The sequence below is a fragment of the Pantherophis guttatus genome, chromosome 9 (assembly GCF_059756535.1).
Source record: "Pantherophis guttatus breed Tessera chromosome 9, ASM5975653v1, whole genome shotgun sequence".
NCBI classification, from domain to species: domain Eukaryota; kingdom Metazoa; phylum Chordata; class Lepidosauria; order Squamata; family Colubridae; genus Pantherophis; species Pantherophis guttatus.
The window spans coordinates 6,196,998-6,217,112 of NC_142071.1; the positions used below are offsets into that span (position 1 = coordinate 6,196,998).

The 20,115-nt window shown below is 41.5% G+C and overlaps 1 protein-coding gene across 6 annotated transcripts in view; it reads right to left on the reverse strand.

Moving 5' to 3' along the window:
- Nucleotides 1-20,115, reverse strand: part of NSD3 (nuclear receptor binding SET domain protein 3) — a 114,428-nt gene that overhangs the window by 48,957 nt on the left and 45,356 nt on the right. For all 6 annotated transcript variants that reach the window (XM_060693591.2, XM_087875890.1, XM_060693589.2 and 3 more), the window contains exons 3-10: nt 18,419-18,490; nt 17,887-18,046; nt 16,452-16,603; nt 12,793-13,308; nt 11,211-11,337; nt 6,711-6,811; nt 3,539-3,584; nt 662-792 (exon numbers count right to left, since the gene is read on the reverse strand). In XM_060693591.2, the coding sequence (XP_060549574.1) occupies nt 662-792; nt 3,539-3,584; nt 6,711-6,811; nt 11,211-11,337; nt 12,793-13,308; nt 16,452-16,603; nt 17,887-18,046; nt 18,419-18,490 (1,305 nt within the window). The remainder of the gene's footprint in view (nt 1-661; nt 793-3,538; nt 3,585-6,710; nt 6,812-11,210; nt 11,338-12,792; nt 13,309-16,451; nt 16,604-17,886; nt 18,047-18,418; nt 18,491-20,115) is intronic.

Consider the following 20,115-nt stretch of genomic DNA (forward strand, 5'->3'; position numbering starts at 1 on the left):
CAAGCTTCACCAAACTATCTTCTGTCTTTGCCAACCTGAAAATAAAATACTCTTTAAGGTTTTTCTGATTTGAATCTTTCTTGACTATTTCTGGTCATGTAAGAATCAAAAATTCATAAGTAGAACAGAATTTTAAACAATGCAGAGAAAAGCAATGTTTCAGCCCTAACCCAACCATCATCATCAAGCTAATGCTAACAGTGATAGATTAACTGTTCTACTTAGTGTTCTGGGCCAACTCTTTCCATTTTGTTCCTTTAAAAGCTATAATTTTCATGTTTGTTCCCAGCCTTAACTGCAGCAGCATTTTATGTAATTCCACTTTTTTCAACATTTTCTTTTTTCAATGCAGAGAAAAAAAGACTACCAAACAATAATACTCGGAATACAGAATTCAATTCGATCTTATGGAAGGAGCAGAAATGTAACCGAATTGCACTTAAGCCAACATTGTTTATGTTTGCCTGATGTCAAAAATCTGTTTTGTTGTCAAAATGGGATGTTTTTGTACACTGTTTACAATTGTGTTTGCAAACAAAACATATTCAAAGAAGATTAACAGCCACAAACATCTCACTCCCAAGGTTTTAAACATAAAGCGATCTGTGAAACGGATTTATCAAATTATTTGTCCTTTGCAAAGCTGGGGCCGAATAAATACCTGTATATCGTTAAGTCCTCTTGAATCAGAATCGGAGGTATCTCTGTAAGCTGAGTTAGCCAATTCTACATCTGTGGAGGCACGACTTCTTTTCTTTAGAGGTTTACAAGAATCGGAAATCTCACTGGCACCTTAACGCAACACACTGGAATTAATCCTAAAAGACCTCTCAAATATGTAAGCTACTGAAAGAGAAATTAAGAACAATGCCAAGAGAACTAGACAAATTGCACACTTGATTTAAAAGCTTTTATAACAGTAAACTAATCTAGGATTTTAAAAGCAGGGCTTTCCCAATGCAACGACGCTATTAACTGTTGGATAGGGGATACACGGTGTATCTTCTGTTCATTTATACCTTATCTTCCAAATTAAAATCCTCCCAAGGCAGCTCACAATGTAAGAACCAAAAGCAATCACATAATGAAGAACACACGTTGGGATGAACTGTTTCAAAAACAGAGTGGAAAGTCAGAATCGGAACAATATTGCTGTCAGGTTTCGATGCTATCTCAAAATAGAGGAATTTCCAAACTGCCGATCTTTAAGGAAATTTTCTCTTTATTGAGCATAGTGATCCGACCCTGGCTCTTGCGTGGTCAGTACTGACCTTTGCCCCCCAATCCCTCCCTTTCTGATCCCCAATTCTCTGCGTCTCATTGGCTATCTTCCAAGCCATTTTCCTTATCCCTCCTCCGTCAGATCACAGGAATGTTCCCCTCCTCCCATCTCCGAGGAGACAGAATCTTCAAAGGAATTAAGTAGACAAAAGTTCAAGCTTCTCCTCTCCTAATATATGTCAGCGCTGGGACGCTGACATCTGCTTAATGATAAAGTCGTTTTTATAGCATTTTTTTTCAAAGGCTGAAAAGTCAGGAATGCACTGATTTGTGATTGGTTTGGGTATTTTATTTTGACAACACTTAAGGCGCCTTATCCCTTCCTGTATGTGAAATGCAATCTCAGAAGCAATTAGCACTGAATACACATGATCAAACTAACATGAAATCAAACATCCTTCTGTACCTAGATCTGAATGGTATTCATTAGATTACAGTGCCTTGGAGGAAGGAAGCAGAAATGGTTGGTGTCAGTGATGACAGAAATTTGGAGGAAGGAGGCAGAAGTGAAAGATTTCTCTTTCCCATCCTAAAACAGGAAGCATGGCAAATGCAGGACTTCAAAGAACTACCTGAAGCAGGCCTAAATCCCAGCCATTCTAACCTTTAACCCAGGGATGAAGTAAAGCAGGTTCTGGAGAACTGGTAGCGGAAATTTTGAGTAGTTTGGAGAACTGGCAAATACCACCTCTGGCTGGCCCCAGAGTGGGGTGGGAATGGAGATTTTGCAATAGCCTTCCCCCAGGAGTGGGGAAGGAATGGGGATTTTGCAGCATCCTTCCCCCAGGAGTGGGGAGGGAATGGGGATTTTGCAGTATCCTTCCCCAGGAGCGGGGAGGGAATGGGGATTTCGCAGTATCCTTCCCCTGCCACGCCCACCAAGCCACACCATGCCCACCAAGCCACGCCCATAGAACCAGTAGTAAAAAAATGTGAATTCCACCACTGCTTTAACCTGACGTTTGTAGGGGAATGGCAGTCAGAGACTGGGGATGGAATAAAGAGAGTAATCAGTCTAGAGTTGTTACGTTCCCATAAACCAGGCTGGATAAAAATCGATGATTTTTTTTTTAAAAAAATCAGATTTTTTAAAATTTAAATCTGTTTTTTTTTTATTTAAATCGGATTTTTTTTTATTTTGATCAAATTTATTTTAATAAAATGCTTTTGGAACAAACATCTATCTAAAGATAGTTTTCTATTTAAGATGCATTAATAATTTAGTTTATTCAGCATGAAACGGAGCTTAGTTATGTAGCATGAGGCTGTTTATTCTGCACTATTTCCATTTTTGGTAAACCCGTTCAATGAATCCAGGCTCTGCAAGCTGAGACAACATGCGCTGCATTGATGCATTTACACAATTTCACAGCAGAGATGACAGTTGCTCTTTAAAAAATATGATTTAAATGGAGTTGATTTAAATCAAGACTTTTTACTAGTCATTTAAATCATGATTTAAATCGTCATTTAAATCGACTTGGATTTAAATCAAACCCACCCTGCCATAAACAATCCAGGTCCAACTCCTCTTGAATTCCGTTGATGTCAGGTGCAAATAACCAGAAGCATTCATGGAATTCAAAGCAGAGAAGAGTTTATTACTGCTACCTCTACACAAGAATATAGTCAACTGACAGTAAATTTTGGTGCTGGACATGGGTCAATGGAATTCATGAGGAGGCTGGATTTGGGTGTCTTGAGAAAATGCAATGACGCCAAACTGATGACGCGTTTAACCCTGCCTTCCAGTTTGCCTACTCTTCTATAGTTGACTCTTATCTAGCCCAATTTAGTATTGGTCTTTGGTTGACTAGATTCTTGTGTGTAGGTATGAGCAATAAATTAAATAACTGGAGCTTAATGTGTGCTCCTGACTCTTCCAGCCTGATAAAACTTCACATGATATAATAAATTGGAGAACCGTACGCCTAAAGACTTTCTGAAGAAATGAACTCTGATATATAACAAAACCACTTGTTGCACACACAAGGCTAAAACTCACTCCAGTAATTATTCTTGTTGGAGATTTAAGAGAGAGGGTGTTCGAGCTTCCATTTTGCACATTTTCAAGCCTGCTTTGTCAGAGATTCTGCTTCACTGCCTTTTGACACGACCTGGTTACGGAGGGGTTAGCGTGACAATAAACTACATTTATTCGGCAGTATATACTAAGGACGTTAATTCACAAGTCCGTCAAAAACCTTGAGAGACCGAGAAACAAAGGCAAACCACCAGAAATAAAAGCCACACTAACCTTTTTGTAATCCAGTCTTCACTGCTGCCTGTGGGGCTGTTTCTACCTGTTTAGACAGGAAAATGAGTGGTTAGTAAAGACATTTCTTGTTCCCTAGTACAAAGGAGGAAATGTAAATTCAATGCAAGCAGTTAGTATATAAGGAATCACACTTAAGGGTTTTTTTTTCCCCCTCCACCCATAACCCAAATATATATTATGTTTCCCCCAAAATAAGACCGGGTCTTATATTATTTTTTGCTCCAAAAGATGCATTAGGGCTTATTTTCTGGTTAGGTCTTACTTTGGGGGAAATACGGTACTAATCACGTCCGTCTGGCTGATGATCTTAACTGGGGCTTATTTTGGGGTAGGGCTTATATAACAAGCATCTTGAAATGGGCTTATATTACAAGCATCTTTTTCAAATCATGCTAGGGCTTATTTTCCAGTTGGGTCTTATTTTCGGGGAAACAGGGTGAATATTTCTCTTTTTGTGGATTTAATTAAGACTGCCTTCCCTAAACAACATAAAACGGGCCTCTGTTTGCTTCAAAACCATTCAATGTGTGCGTGAAGTGTCAGGAAGGCTTTTATTTTATTAATTAAGGGCTTAGGGAGTAGGGCGAGCTACCAAGCCTTGAGCTAGAGGAAAGGGAAATGAAATAAAATAAAAATAACGATAGCTATGAAAGGAAAGGAAAGCAGGACGCTCAATTTCCAAATGACGTTTTAACTTACGGCCCCGTTTTGAAGCCAGAGCTTCTGAGGACATGGGCTTCTCCTCTGTATAGAGTTCTGCAGAAGGGGGAAGGAAACCGTGCAAATGCACCGCAGGCCTCTATACAGCTGGAAGCCATGTCGACACAGCGCATGGATATAGGCAAGTTGGTGACCTTGTGAAATCCCTTCCAGGCGTTTTGTATTTCTGTGCCTTGGATCCTACATAGAGAGGTTGGTTTTCGGCAGGGGAACACCAAAGTTGTGAATTTAGCAGTGGCAAGCAGCTTCTTGGCTAAAGGTCTCGCTTTTCTTTTTTTTTTTTAAAGGCTAAAAAATTGTAATTTGAAAATAAAAAGAAAATAAAAGTTCTCCGTAAGGTGACATAGGCAGGTTAAGAAACACATCTCGAAATATTTATTAAGGATTGTCCTATAATGTTTGAAAAATATTTTATTTCGTTTTACAATGGATAAAAACATACAATAGAAGGATTTGTATAGGATACAATTGATAATACAAATATAAAATCTAGACAATCACTTGTATTCTGCTATCACTCACTTGCAACAGAATTAACATTTGTCTTTCTCAGTTGAAATTAATATTCCAGTTGTCATCTTAAAATTTGAAAGGATGCAGAATTAATTTGGAAAGTCACTGATATGAACAAATATGGTTGCTGAATCCTAAAATATCAGTATGCCTTTCTGAACATATTACATATTCAAGCTTATGCAATACAGTTCTTCTCTGATCATTAAGCTTTCCTATATGTTTTTCCTGAAAACACCAGTACAATATACTATGTCAATTTAATTAGTTCCATAGTATAAAGCAAGCAAAGATTACTTGGGGAATGAGGGTTTTTTTTTTTTTAATTGAAAAAAAAAAAAAAACCACACCAAAACCTGTGTTGAAATTTTCTTCCTTTAAAATCACTACTTTGGAAATCCAACCCAGGAAAAGTATTGCTGGGACAGCAAAGTCAAAGTTAAAAGCCGGAATAATGAACTGATATTTTAAACAGAACATATTTAGCTTCATAGCGAGCAAAAATAGTAAGAATAAAAAGAAAAAAATACCATATGTAACATTTATTAGAAGTTGCCGTCTTGAACTTTTTCAAATGATTGGGGCTGTTAGGGAACGTCTGTTATACTTGATATTCCAAAATAAATTTCCTTTGAATTTAAAAAAAGAATGGAGCATACCCAAATGGTTGAGAAAACCCCAAATGTAATAACCTTCTTGAAACATGCAGAGAATCCACAGACAGCACGAGTGGCACAATGAAGCAACTTACAAACCCCATCTTGATTTGCAACTGGCTATTTCCAAAAGCAATATACATCTTTGAGGCCCATCCCCCAAAAGAAATACCCAGTGTGCATGTTGGTTCTTCTTACAAGAAAAAAAAAGGCAACTCAGAATTATCCCAAAGATGCTTTTTTTCCCCCAAGAGGCAACTGGATTTTCTTGTTATTCTTGGAAGACGTTTTCGCTTCTCCTCCAAGAAGCTTCTTCAAGCTCTGACTGGATGGTGGGGAATGGAAGGATTTATACTCCTTGCAGACAGCTGGACATTTGCATCCTTTTTAGAAAGTCGTTGAGGCCCCTTGGAGGTTTCTCTATGTCCTCAGGGTCACCTGAGTGGTGCAAATGAGTGTGGAGCCTTCTTGGAACTGTTGAAAGGACTGTGTTGTAGACTGGAGAGAGATGATATCGTATCGCTCCCCCTCTGTTGAGAGAGGGCTGTTCAATTTTGACATAGATCAAACCAGCAATCCTCTCTGTCCAAGCTTCTCGGATGAGAAGCGAAACGTCTTCCAAGAAAAACCAGAAAGTCCAGTTGCCTCTTGAAAAGAAAAAATAAAGCATCTTTGGGACAACCATGACCTGGATGGAGGAGAATCTCCATAGAAACCCAGAATTATGTTCCTTCCTGCTTGCTGTCAGCATTTGGCCTTCAAGCAAAGACCATGCTTAGAATCCCCTCTTTCAAGAGGGTCTAATATCCATCCTACTTTCTTGGAAAGGGGAAAAAAAAAAGACAACAAAAACAAAACCACAATTGTCGGCCTCAATATACTCCCAGCGGCTATGCTAAGATGCGAACAAAGCCGAGCGCGATCCAGAAAACTCACGGAAACATAAAAAAATAATAATAATAATAATCACACAGCTCGTAACAAGAAACAAATAATTGCGTTCGTGAGAAGCTCTATTTTCCCGGGTTCTCCAAAAGTACGAATGATGCTGTCAGTGGAAACTTAGTTGACCAGCAGAGTTTATTAAGGGTTTGGATCTCAAGGAGGAGAGTCCAAAAAAAAAAAAAAAAAAGGGGGGGGGGAAGTTGAAAAAAAAAATAGAGAGAGAGGGTAGGTAGGGTTTAAATTAAAAAAAAAGGCATCAATATAAAAAGTGACAACGGGTATATTTTTTTTTAACTCTCTACATCGAGGAAGCCAACCTGCTCCTTTTTGATCTTCTTCTTTGGCACAACCTCAGTGGATTTCTCAGACTCTGAGCGAGTTCGAATTGATCTTCGCTGTTGCTTCTTTTCTACAGAACCTGAGGGAAGAGAATGGTTTCCATTACAGGAGTCTCTGTCTCTCTCTCCTCTCTCTGTCTCTGTCTCCTCTCTCACTGTCACTCTCTCTCCTCTCTGTCTCTCCTCTCTGTCTCTGTCTGTCTCTCTCTCCTCTCCCTCTCTCTTTTTCCTCTCCCTCTCTCTCTGTTTCTCTCTCCTCTGTCTCTCTCTCTCTCCTCTCTGTCTCTCTTTCTCCCTCTGTCTCTCCTGTCTGTCTCTGTCTCTCTCCTCTCTGTCTCTCTCTCTCCTCTCTCTCTGTCTCCTCTCTCTGTCTCTGTCTCTGTCTCCTCTCTCTGTCTCTTTCTGTTTCTCTCTCTCTGTCTTTTTCCTCAATGAGGGATGGCGTTCAATAGCAAAGTGCTGATTTCTCTATATTGTCCTGGAGGGCGTAGACTTTAATCTGCGAGCTGACGTTTTGGCTGCAGGCAATGCATCTCAGTGCTTCTTCAGGCAGAGTCCTGAGTTCGGGAAAAGACCAGCTTTTAATACGAAGGTGAAGGGGAGTTTTCTAGAATTCAAATTATTAGGGGGGGCTAGCTTTCCAAACCAACTACTATACCATCAAGGATGTTAATATGTTTCTTAATTTCATTTGAAAACTAATTGCCTATCCAGGAGGCATATCTTCAGGTTATCTCAACAGCCAGTTCACTTTCTAAGAGTTCTTACACGGTTCTTAGCATCTAACTTACCGTATTTTTCGGACTATAAGATGCACTTTTTTGTTTCCCAAGAGGGGCTGAAAATGTCTGTGCATCTTATAGACCGAATATTGCCAAAGCCCCGCCTACCCGCCCTGTTTTTTTTTTTGCCTCCACACACCCCCATTTTCGGGCCTTTTTTGGGCCCGTTTTCGAGGCTTTTTTTTTGCCAATTTTTTGGGGAAAAAAATGGGCTGAAAAAAGCCTTGAAAATGGGCCATAAAAAGCCTTGAATATGGCCCGAAAAAAGCCTAGAAAATGGGCAAAAAAAGCCTTGAAAATGGCCCGAAAAAAGCCTAGAAAATGGGCAGAAAAAAGCCCTGAAAATGGGCAGAAAAAAGCCTTGAAAATGGACAGAAAAAAGCCTTGAAAATGGGCCATAAAAAGCCTTGAATATGGCCCGAAAAAAGCCTAGAAAATGGGCAGAAAAAAGCCTTGAAAATGGGTAGAAAAAAGCCTTGAAAATGGGCAGAAAAAAGCCTAGAAAATGGGCAGAAAAAAGCCTAGAAAGTGAGCAGAAAAAAGCCTAGAAAATGGGCAGAAAAAAGCCTTGAAAATGGGCAGAAAAAAGGCTGGAAAAGGCCCGAAAATGGGGCTCACGGAGGCCAAAATTTTTTTTTGCTGATTTCCTCTTCTAAATTTTGGTGCGTCTTATAGTCAGGTGCATCTTATAGTCCGAAAAATACGGTATATTAAAAACTTTTGTGGGAAATAAGAGGGCTTGCTATATGCTATATTTACTGACAATGCTTCATTTCTAGCGCCAGGAAAACAGAGTTCAATAGAGTTCAAACTCCCTAAAATGTACGCCTCTACGTACTTCAGGCCAAATATCTACTTCACACAACACAGGGTGCAGATTTCATAGCGAAAATGCAGGAATCTTTTAGGGCAGGGGTCTCCAACCTCCGGTCCTTGGGCCGCGGCATGCCATAAACTGGACCACGCAAGCAAGCGAAGCCCCATCTGTGGGATGTAGGCAGCATGTGAACCCACGCCTCCTCCGGTCCACGGAAAAAATCTTTTTCCATGGCACCGGTCCCTGGTGTTCAAAAGGTTGGGGGCCGCTGCTTTAAGGGATTCTTATCGATTGGAGAATTTTCTTACCTGCAAATTCTCCTTAAACCTATTCCTCAGATAGTGGTCCATTCCATCTATTATGAAGGCAGCGGGAAAAAAAATCTGGAGTGGATCTAGGAGGGTGCTACTTAATGCAGCCATGGTTTTTTCTTCTAAAGGAATATGCCTCCTACACCACATTATATGTGCGGACCACAGGATGGTGACAAGTCGTGAAAAACTATTACCTTGCAAATTGATTAATTAGGTATTTCATTCCAAACACCTCGACAATATAATGTTGTCAACACTCCTAACCCACTCCTGGTATATCAAAGGTTTCTTCCTCCCACCCTCCAAAAATCAGTGTCACAAAAGAGACACCCAGTTAATTGGGCCTCTCTTCCCTCCTTGCATTACTCAACCATGAATGACTAGAAGTATCTTCAGAATGCAGCTGAGTTCCCTTGAGCACCTCCTGTTCAATCTAAGAAAATGCTAGTCTGGGGAGGCTGCCGATGAATAACCTTGAGATGAGTCTTTTTCATCTAAAGTTTGAGATAAAGATTAGGTCCGTTCATTTAAAAGGAAAGAGAGAGAGGGAAGATGGAAGAGACGGCCACATGGGACTTTGAAGGAGTTCTTCCCTTGGTAAGCCCACCTTTGCTTCTTCCATTAGTCCATTTGTTATTCCAGGAACAGGCCATGTTCGCCTCCTCTGGATGGATGGATGGATATGCAGCGGCTTTCAGAAACACTGCCGATACAGATAATCCTCGACTTACGGCCACAATTGAGCCCAAAATTTCCACTGCTAAAATTCAGGGAGCTTTGCCTCACTTTACAACCTTTGTTGCCTCAGTTGTTAAGTGAATCACCACAGTTCTTAAGTTAGTACCCCAACTGTTAAGCGAATCTGGCTCCCCCCACATTGACTTTACTTGTCAGAAGGTCGCAAAATGGGATCACATGACCCTGGGACACGGCAACTGTCATAAATATGAGTCGGTTGCCAAGCGCCCGACGATGGGGATGCTGTTAACGGTCGCAACTGAGAAAAAAAAGAGTCATAAGTCACTTGTTTTTTCCCAGCGCCGTTGTAACTTCAAACGGTCACTAAACGAATGGTTGCAAGTCAAGGACTACCTGTAGCTTTCCCTGATTAGGAGACAGTTGGATATAATGAATTACAGTCTTCCTGTGTATTTTTTTTTTTTTTTTTTTATTTTGATTTATATGCCGCCCTTCTCCGGAGACTCAGGGCGGCTTACAATGTGCTAAACAATAGCAGTCCTGTATTTAAGGACTGACTTTACATTCTTAGCATTTTCAGTTCAAAAGTGGGGGCCGATTATCAATAAATAATCAAAATACAGGAGACAATTGCCATCAGGCTATTTTAGTATGGATTTTTCTAATTACTGCTTTCCTTGACGTTTCCACAGCTGCAGTTCTAAACGAAGAGGTACTAAAAAAATAAAAGAACTGGAGTCTCTCGACGTCTCAAAACTGTCCTACCTCAAAAGGGAGGAGAAAATCTATTATTGTGCAAGGTGTTTCGTTTTTGGGGGGGTTTTTTTGGTTTTTTTTGTCAGCGTGGAAACCATTCATCGAATTGCAACTTGGAACAAAAGCTCGCAGTGTAATAAAGGCGATCGTTTAAGGTGAAATTTCATAATTTTCCTTGTAATGCAGTCACGGTTATTAGCAGCATTCCTGGAAACTCGCTACTTCGCAGGACTGTTTGTTCTCACGTCCTTTGAAGGAAGCCTAAACGATATAATCCTGCAAACTTTAAAATGTGCGTTCCGTCTTTATTCGAAGATTTGAAGCTAACATGAACACCCCGGTTCTTTAAACCGTGGCCCACAGAGTAAATTGGAAAGTCTACTGCACCTTTCACTCTGCTGTTGGCACGAGCAAAAGCTCTACTGCAGTTCAGCTAGGCTGCCAACGCAGTGGTGAAATTCAATTTTTTTAAACTATTGGTCCTGTGGCGTGGCTCGGTGGGCGTGGCAGGGGAAGGAAACTGCAAATTCTCCATTCCCTCCCCCACTCCAGGGGAAGGATACTGCAAAATCCCCATTCCCTCCCCACTCTGGGGCCAGCCAGAGATGGTATTTGCCGGTTCTCCGAACTACTCAAAATTTCCACAACTGGTTCTCTGAACTACTCAAAATTTCCACTACCGGTTCTCCAGAACCTGTTGAATTTCACCCCTGTTCCAATGCGGTGCTCTCAAAAGTCAAAGCTCATTCTAATCCAGCTCCACTACCAGTAACTACTGCTGTATAATTCTTTTAATTGATTTTAAATTTTGTATTGGTATGTTTTTATCTTTGGCTGTGCACCGCCCTGAGTCCAATAGGAGAAGGGCGGTATATAAATTGAATAAATAAATAAATAAATAAATAATAAACTACATGGACTACATAACCTTCTTCAGCCTATCCTTTGCCCCTGGGTTCTCCGATTGTCTTCTAGCTCGCATCAACCAGCTTAGCAATCACTGAAGGTCAGATGGAGCCCTTTTTCTTTGGTTCCCACCTAATGCTTTCCACCCTTGGATAAAACATCTGATTCATTTGGCCTTAAACCAGGAGCCACAAACTTTACCTACTTGCCAAACCAGAAGACGTTTCTGGAGAGGGTGCACTTTGTGACGAGGCTCTCTCCGTTCGCGGGATGGAGACGGAGGTGATTTTGTCATGCCCTTTGATGATTATCTCTGGTTTGTTTCCTATGCCCTGTTACGAAGGAAAAGAAGGAGCTTTTGAGTATTTCTAAATTAGGGTCTCTGTAAGAAATACATTTTTTTTTCCAAATATTTAGCACAGTAACACAGACACACACACGCTCACATTCAGAAGGGTGTGCATAAAACAAGGACATCCACAACAAGGACATCCACAAAATGTGAGAGAACTCCCCCCCCCATACACACATCAGGGGTGGGCTTTAGATCCTTTAGCAACGGGTAACCCATGACGTTTTTTCCTGTCCCCAGCCTCCAGAGACTCCTAGAGAGGCTCCTAGAGACTCCTAGAGAGGCTCCTAGAGACTCCTAGAGAGGTTCTGGAGGCTGGGGACAGCAAAAAATGTCACTTCCTGTCCCACTGAGAGTTGGGAAACGGTTCAGCCTCCGTAGGGCCTCCAAGGGAGTGGGAAAGGCTGTTTTCGCCCTTCCCAGATACACAGAGAGGATCTGGAACCAGGTAAGAAAGAAAAACGGGCCTACCAGGCCATCATGTGCCAGGAGCGGGGGCGGGGAGGGGATTGCGCACGCATGCGCGTGGGCACGTGCGTGCACGACCCTCCCCCGCCCCCCCTCTCCTGGCACGCGATGGCAAAAAGGTTAGCCATCACTGACATACATGTTAAGTGCAAATGAACAAAGGGATTCAAGCTTGGGCACAGCGTGAATGAACTCATAAACCTGAAACTGAATAAGAGGAAGAGACACTCCACCCACTGCAAAAGTACAAGCCCAGTCATTACAGGAAATTGTGTGGTTTTTTTTTTTGGTTTGTTTGCTGAAAAGCCAGCAGTGATGGTAGCTAGAATAGCTCCACGAACGTGCCTGTATGCAACAGGGACCATCTGGGAAAACGTATATTTATGATCTTACAAAAACAGCAGAACAGGTGAATTTAAGCACAGTGGTTGGTATTTAATATTAAAGAAATGAATTTAAATGCTCCCGCTTTTGCAAATTGCTCTTCTGAAATTGGAATGCGTTAGCGGAGTTGTCAAAGATAGCCAGGTAGACAATTCCGCTCTAATTATCACTCCCTCCGCCAGTGAATAGCTGTCCGCACACCTTTACCTCCAAAGTAGAGAATTATAGTATCTGAAAAACAATTAAAGAAGGTGCAGGGACATCTCTGGATGCAATCTAATAACTTCACACCAAACACTGACCAATTTCACATGACATATTACTCCTGGAAGTAAGCGCCCTAAATATAGGACGAGTGACTTGTTATTCTTGACATTTTAAGGTCAAACCAATTCACACCAATATTTTATACTGCTTGCAAACTGAAAGTGCGTAAGGAAGCCGTTCACCCCACGGTAAATTCTTCCGAACTCATCAGTGGGACTTAACTTCCAAGTAGTTCTTAGGAGAACTGCAAGGCAAAATCTTTTTTAATATTGGTTTGCACAAATATTCCTTGTAAGAGAGAGCAGTGTTTCTTTACCTTTGCAGAGTAAACAAACTGATCGATGAACTTTCCGTTCCCAGCTGCATTCTGAAGAGCAAAAACTTGTTCGATTTTAACAACCGGAGACATGTTACATTTTTGAAGGTCCAGGGTTCCCTTGTGCATGGTGATTGACGCTGGGAGGGATTTTCTGGCCGCAGCGGTTTTCCACTGGATTTTCACAGGAGGGGATTCTTCATCTGCACTGGACTGTCTCCTCTGGCTATACCTCCGGATCTCCGTTTTGGGTGGTGGAGAAGGCGCGGCCAAAACATCGTTGGTCTGTTCCGGCGGAGAGCTTGGCGGTGATTTGCTTTTGCGGATCTTTTTAGCCTCGATCTTAGGCATGACAATCCGTTTGGCTTTTGAGGACACCTCTTCTGGCTCTTTATCTACGTAGATGAAAGTGTACTGCTCTATCCTCTCTTCCAGACTCATTTTTAGCGCTTTCTCAGCATGGGCAATGCCAATATCCCACTGTGCCCGTTCTCTTTGCGGCCTCGGTTTGCGAATCTGAGGAGAGAAGAAGAAAAAAAAAAAAGATGTGGCATTCATTCAGCCCCCACTTAACTTACAAAATGTGCCCAAATGAAAACAGGTTTGGCTTCAGGTGGCGTGTCAAAGTATTTCCAGAGAGGCGGCCCTGTCAGATGCCGTCTGTGGCAAAATGAATGAGTTAGTAATATGTCAGTTTAAAGCCGATTCTTATTTAAAGCATCCCTCTCATCTTAAGATCTGACTGTGGGATGGATTCTGAAGTTCTCCTGACTGTCAACACGGTCGGACTACTTCATGGAGGAAAAAAAAGATGCAAGACGTTAACAAAAAAAAGGATCGGCAGAGTTCAAAATGTTTTGCAAGCTAACCCTAGCTGGCATGAAGTGCTAAGGCAGGGACACAACTCAAGGACCGAGGGTCGCATCTGGCCCGCGGGATGCTTAAATATCAAAGGACTGGCCCGCATGCCTCTGCCGGCCAAAAGGGGCCATGTATGGCCCTCCCTGTGGCCCATTTTCGGCCGCCCGGGCCTCCATGTGGCCTGTTTTTGGTCTGCAGAGTGCTGCTGGAGGCCATGTGTTGTGGTCCGCAAGCAGCCTGTGGACCTGGCAGCGGAGCTGGATAGTGAGGAGGCTGGGGAGGACAATGGGCCAGTCCTGGAGTCAGGGGAAGGCCCGGATGAGGGCTCTGCGTCGGAGGTAGAGATGAGGCCAGGGCCATCTGGGAGCGATGCGTGGACTCCGGAGCCTCCAGAGGTGGATAGCAGAGAGGGAGAGGAACAGGAGGAGTCTGTTCCTAGTGCGCGCATGCGCAGAGCTGCCAGAAGGCAAGAACAGTTGAAACAAAAGGGACGACTCAGGAGTAAGGCTAGAAGATGATTAGCCACTCCCATAAGGCTTAAAAGAGCAGCAACAGCTCTTGGGCTCTTTGTAGGAAAGCAACGTTGCTACATTTGTTTCTTGTCGGCATCTCTTGTTTCTGAACTTCATGGGGCTTTGCCAAGAAAGGCCTTTGGCAGAGTGCCAAAGAAGATAAAGGTTGGTGATAAGGCTGAAGGACTGATTATTAAGAATTTTGTTTTGGACTAAGCTGAGAATGAATTAATTCTCAGATGTTTTAATAAAATAAGTTTGTTGAGGACTGAATTATATTTGGTAATCACTACTTGGGCTTTAATCACAACACCATGGAAGGCAAAAACGAAGTGCACGGGGGCCGAGCATGTCCTCCCCCCCCCCCCCCCGCTGGCCCGTGGAGTACTACAATGCTGATCCGGCTCTCGAAGAAATCCAGTTTGACACCCCTGTGCTAAGGCTACCTGAAGTTTATTGTACTTCCTTATAGTACTTGACAATTCAAATGATCTGAACAGTTACATAATTCATCTTTGATATAACTACAGTAGACTTGAATAACTATAGAGGCACATTATTTAAGAGAAGTATAATCAGCAATGTTGATGAATAAGTAAGTAGCTTAAATTTTCAAACCAAAATTTTTTTTGGCCTTCAGCATTTTCCTCCATGCTATTGAACAAGATATGTTGTATTTTTTAAAACATTAACCCTATCAAAATCTGACTATAATTTCCCCTTAGATGATACGCCATCATTGTTCAATAGACGGCTTTCAAATTATAGCAGCATGATTCTACGTGTTCTACAGAAGCTACGAGCTGCTCACTTCTGCTCCAGACTCAAGCATGTACTTTTCAACAAGCTCATAATAAAAGCAGAAAGATCAGGCCAGTTGTACATCTAATCTAGCATTCTATATCACACAAACATCTTCCAAGTTCCAACATTGAGAAAAGTGGACAATCGGCAGCACAGATCTGCCTAATCCTCATTGGTGGCCTTTATCACTTCTGATGGCCAAAGTCCATATTTTAACTATGAATTACCATATTTTTCGGAGTATAAGATGCACCTTTTTCCCCCAAAAAAGAGGGTAAAAATCTGGGTGCGTCTTATACTCCAAATGTAGCCCTGCCCAGCTTCACAAAAGGAGATTTCAGAGGCTGAAAAAAGCCTCTGAAAGAAGCTTCAGTAAAAAAGCTTCAGAAACAAAGCTTTAGAAAAAAAAAGGCCTCCAAACAGTTTCAGAAAAAACACCTCTGAAAGAAACTTCAGAAAAAAAGCTTCCAAACAGAGCTTCAGAAAAAAAAGCCTCCGAAACAGAGCTTTAGGGAAAAAGCCTTTTTTTCTGAAGCTCTGTTTCGGAGGCTTTCAGAGGCAGGAAAAAAAGTTTTTTCTGAAATGGAGTTTCAGAAGTTTCAGAGGCAAAAGGCTGAAAAAAAAAGCATGGCAAAAGCATAGCAACGAACCTGTTGCTAAAATTCACCTCTGGGAACAGCTGATTGGGGGTATTCCAGAGGCCGATACACCCGCCAATCAGCTTTTTTCTTATTTTCCTCCCAAAAAACTAAAGTGTGTCTTATACTCCGGGGCATCTTATACCCCGAAAAATAAGTAAGTAAAGCCCTGAATCTTGTTGTGTTCAAAGCCAATGGATGGCATATTTTTCCAGCACCAGCCATGATGTTATACATCTATATCACATCATCCCTTATCCATCTCTGCTGTAAGAAGGGGCAAACTGTAATAATAACACATCGTATTTCTATTTCTACAACACTGATTTGGAACAACGGCTGATGACTTCTTTCTATTGGTCCATCTTTCTATTGGTGCAGAAAATTTTATATGTTTATGCAGACGTTTTGCAAGGCTAGGACCATTATCACATGAGGTTTTACCTTAAGAGCTGATGGCATTACCTGTCTATTTTCAAATCCAAACAGTAATTTGCTACCTTGACTGATAAGTTTCTATATAAATACACAAACCCGCCTATAACTCTGAGTTATAACCTGTATTTTTAATTGTGATTTTACTATGATTTTAAACATGTATGTATGTATAAAATAATAAAATCACCATAAAAATACAGGTTATAACTCAAAGACTTATAGGTGGGTTTGTTTAATCATGTTATGTATATAGTTTTATTTGATGTTGTAAGCTGCCCAGAATCGCATTGCATCAAGATGGGTGGCAAACAAATTTAATAATAAAATTTAAAAATATCTGGGTTTGTGGGCACAGTTGTTCTCTTACTTGCTGCTAAAATAAGCTATCATTTCAGACTGTACATACCTTTTGTTTCTCAGAATGGTTGGCCTGCTTAGCAGCCTCTGCCACCAGCTGATCATACTGTTTACGTCCTTTATATTCTCGTACCCGCTTTTCATGTACCCAAGCCCTTTCAGGCTGGTTGCTAAAGAATTGAACATGATATTCTCGTGCACCTGGAAAGAAAATTTGGGGGGGGGGGGGGGATGATATGTAAAGGAAACATTTGGCTAAGAAATTCCATCACACAATTTTTTCATACTCTCACACCTGCGTGAAGTACACAGGCAAACTTAAAACATTCCCCTTAAAACAAAACAAAACAAAACAAAACAAAACAAAACAAAACAAAACAAAACGCAAAAATATTAACCATCCCTTCAATTGTCACCTTTAAAACTTCATCAGGTGTAAGTACCCTGTTTCCCCAAAAATAAGACATCCCCTGATAATAAACCCAATCTGTTCTGCCCCAGCTACGGACCCCAAAGAACGCAGCACACACAAAGTCCGTTCAAACCTTAATTTACTGAATAAACCAGTCTTTTACAACAACGGCTGTTAACTAATTGCATTAACAGCCGCCAAGAATTCATAGAATAATAACTGAAAACTTACTGTGGTTGGCAGAATGCCCAGAAGCAATTTGCAGGAAACTGATAAGATAAGCAAGACAAGACACGAAGGTATGTAAACTAAGTTGTTTCCTGCAAATTGCTTCAGTTGGTGTTCCTCCTTAAATAGGCTAAGGGAGTGGCCAATTAGCCCGAAGCCTTAGTCTCGAGGAGACCTCCTCCTGAGGAGCCGCTCTTGCCTTTTGGCAGCTCTGCGCGCCCGTGCATCGAGAAGAGGCTCCTCCTCTTTGTCCTCTTCACTTAAGGGAGCTTTTGGAGGTTCTGAAGGCCCTGGCTCCTGACTCCAGCCTTCTCATTGTCCGACTTGAGTGCCAGCTGCACAGCACCAACCAGCCTCCTCGCTGTCTGAATCAGCTACTAGCTGCACAGGCTGCGTACGGGCCACAACACAATCGGGCTTTTGAACGCATGCACTAAAACAAGCCTCCCCCCCAAAATAAGCCCTCCCCGAAAATACTTAAACACAGAGCTGGAAATCAGGTAAGACAGCAAGAGGAGCCCCATCTTGCTCCACACTCCCCAAAATAATACCTGCCCAAAAATAAGGCCAAACGCTTATTTTGGGGTTAAAAAAAATATAAGACAGGGTCTTATTTTCGGGAAAACACGATATGCAGATGTATGCTGGTGTAAAGATATGAAAAAAGAATGTAAGGGACTCCAAATGCAATTGTTTTAGACTGTCTATATCATCACTTGGTTTTAATTTAATCAGATCCTTGATCCAATCTGCTCATTTTGAATTATGAGCTAGTTAATAAAATAATTAAACAAGTTAGTTATTCAGAAAGTTTCTGAAATAACAGCTCAGACTCTTTACTGACCTCTCGTGTTAATTTTAGTATGAACTTCGAGTTGAGGATCTCTTGAAACCATACAGGGCCACCAAGGATATGTCCCTACTTTGGACCAGACAAGATCTCCCACTTCAAACTTGCAATCACTTGCCTCTTGCATGGAAAGTGAAGAAGCAACCTGCTGTGCCTATATGAGAATTACACACACACATATAAAAAAAAATTACATCACATGAAAGTGAAAAGCTGTTATTACAAATCAGATATTCTGATGCAGAGCATAAATGTGGCATAGGTTATTGAATGTATGGATGAACGCATAGATGAATTAGTCCATATCCTGCACATGGCATATTATATAAAAATAGATGGAGTTTTTGTCTCCTGTAATTTTTTGCTTGTCCTCCATCTGCCAAGGCAGCTAGGATGCTTCTTACAAGAGTCTCTTCCTAAAAATTTTAGTCCAACAGTCTCCCAATAATTCTGATAATAAAGTTCTTTGTTTTGAAGGCATACCTATTTTAATACCATGTACAATTAAAAAGACAAGAGTACTAACCGGTGTTTCATCCAATGTTGCCATTTCTTCCCTTGGTTTTTCAGACTGGATGCTAAGCCTTTCATTTGGTCTCTGTAAGTTAAAACAAAAAAAAGTAAAAAACTGAATGAAAGAAATGCAGGAATGAAAAAGAAAACATTCCCAGTGTAAGGCCTTGCCTTCTCCAAAGCAGCAAGAGTCCTGATTTCTTCTTCACAAGAAAGCAGGACTCTTGAAACTGAAGTTGTTCCAAAAGAAGATTTCATTGAAAGGCTTGTGATAGCAAAAGGTCTAGGCAGGATCTAAATCTTCTCACTTAAAAAAAAAAAGCAATTTAAAGCAGTGCAAACTAAACCCCTACCGCAGTACAGCAATGCAGGAAACAGAAACCCCTACCACAGCACAGCAATGCAGGAAACAGAAACAGAAACTTCATAAGGAGATCCCTCAAATCCTCCCCCTTCTCACCAGAATGCCAGCGTCCTAACAGAAATATATGGGACCTGACATGCCACCCCCCCACCATAATAGGGAGTGGAACAGAGGTAGTAGCTGGACAAAGGTCAGAGGTGACTGCAGGCTTCAGCAAGCTACAATGGAAAACAGGGTGTGCTTGCCGTAATGACTTAGGGAGTTGCAATTCCACTGTGACAGGTTTAATAATATGAACGATGAGGAAAGGCCCAATGTATTTAGGGCCCAGCTTTTTAGACTGCTGCAAAGATTTTAGAAACTTAGTGGAAAGGTAAACTTTGTCCCCCACTTTGTAAGGTCTAGGTTCTATTCGTTTCTTGTCTGCTTGTGCTTTTTAGGCAGCCTTGGCTTCATCCAAGGCTTTGCAGACCACTGGCCAAATGGTTTGCAAATGACTGCTCCACTGTTTCAATGAGGGGATTTCTGGTTCATGTGAGGGTAACTCAGGCATAGCATTAAATTCTTGCCCTGTGGCCACTCTGAATGAGGGAAAACCTGTGCTAGTGTCAACTGCATTATTATAGGCCACTTCTGCAAAAGGCAATAGCTCGGTCCAGTTGTCCTGCTGATTGTTAATAAAACAATGCAGGTACTGTTCCAGAACTGAGTTGGTTCATTCCGTGGCCCCGTTTGTTTGTGAATGATGACCAGAATTAAGTCCCTGTTTGGTTCCGAGTAGGTCCAAAAAGACTTTCCAGAACTTGGATGTGAATTGGACCCCTCTGTCCGAAATAATATGTTGTGGGGCCCATGCAAGCGGTATGCGTGAACCGAAAACAGCTTAGCCAAGGCTTTGGCCATAGGGATCTTTGGCATAAGACGAAGTGAACCTGCCTTGAGAAAGAGTCTGCGATAACCCAGATCACTGTGTTTCCAGAACTCTCAGGCGATTCTACAATGAAATCCATGGAGATCTCTCTCCATGGTGCTGAAGGATTAGCCACTGGCTGCAATAGATCGGGGGTTTTCCCTTGCCAGCGTTTAGCCGCAGCGCAAATGGGGTAGCTTGCTATATAGCTTTCTATGTCTTTTTTAAATGAGGGTCTCACACACACACACACGCTTTATATCCAGGCACATAATGTATTATTATTCTGGATATTAAATCCAATATGCGCAGAAGCTATTTCTAGGGAGAAAAAAAATGACTTAAGGGCTATTGTTTCCCAACATAGTTTTCTAAACAAGGCTATTAATTTTATTCAGTAATATACTAAGTGTTAGTATAGTTAGTTAGCACTAAA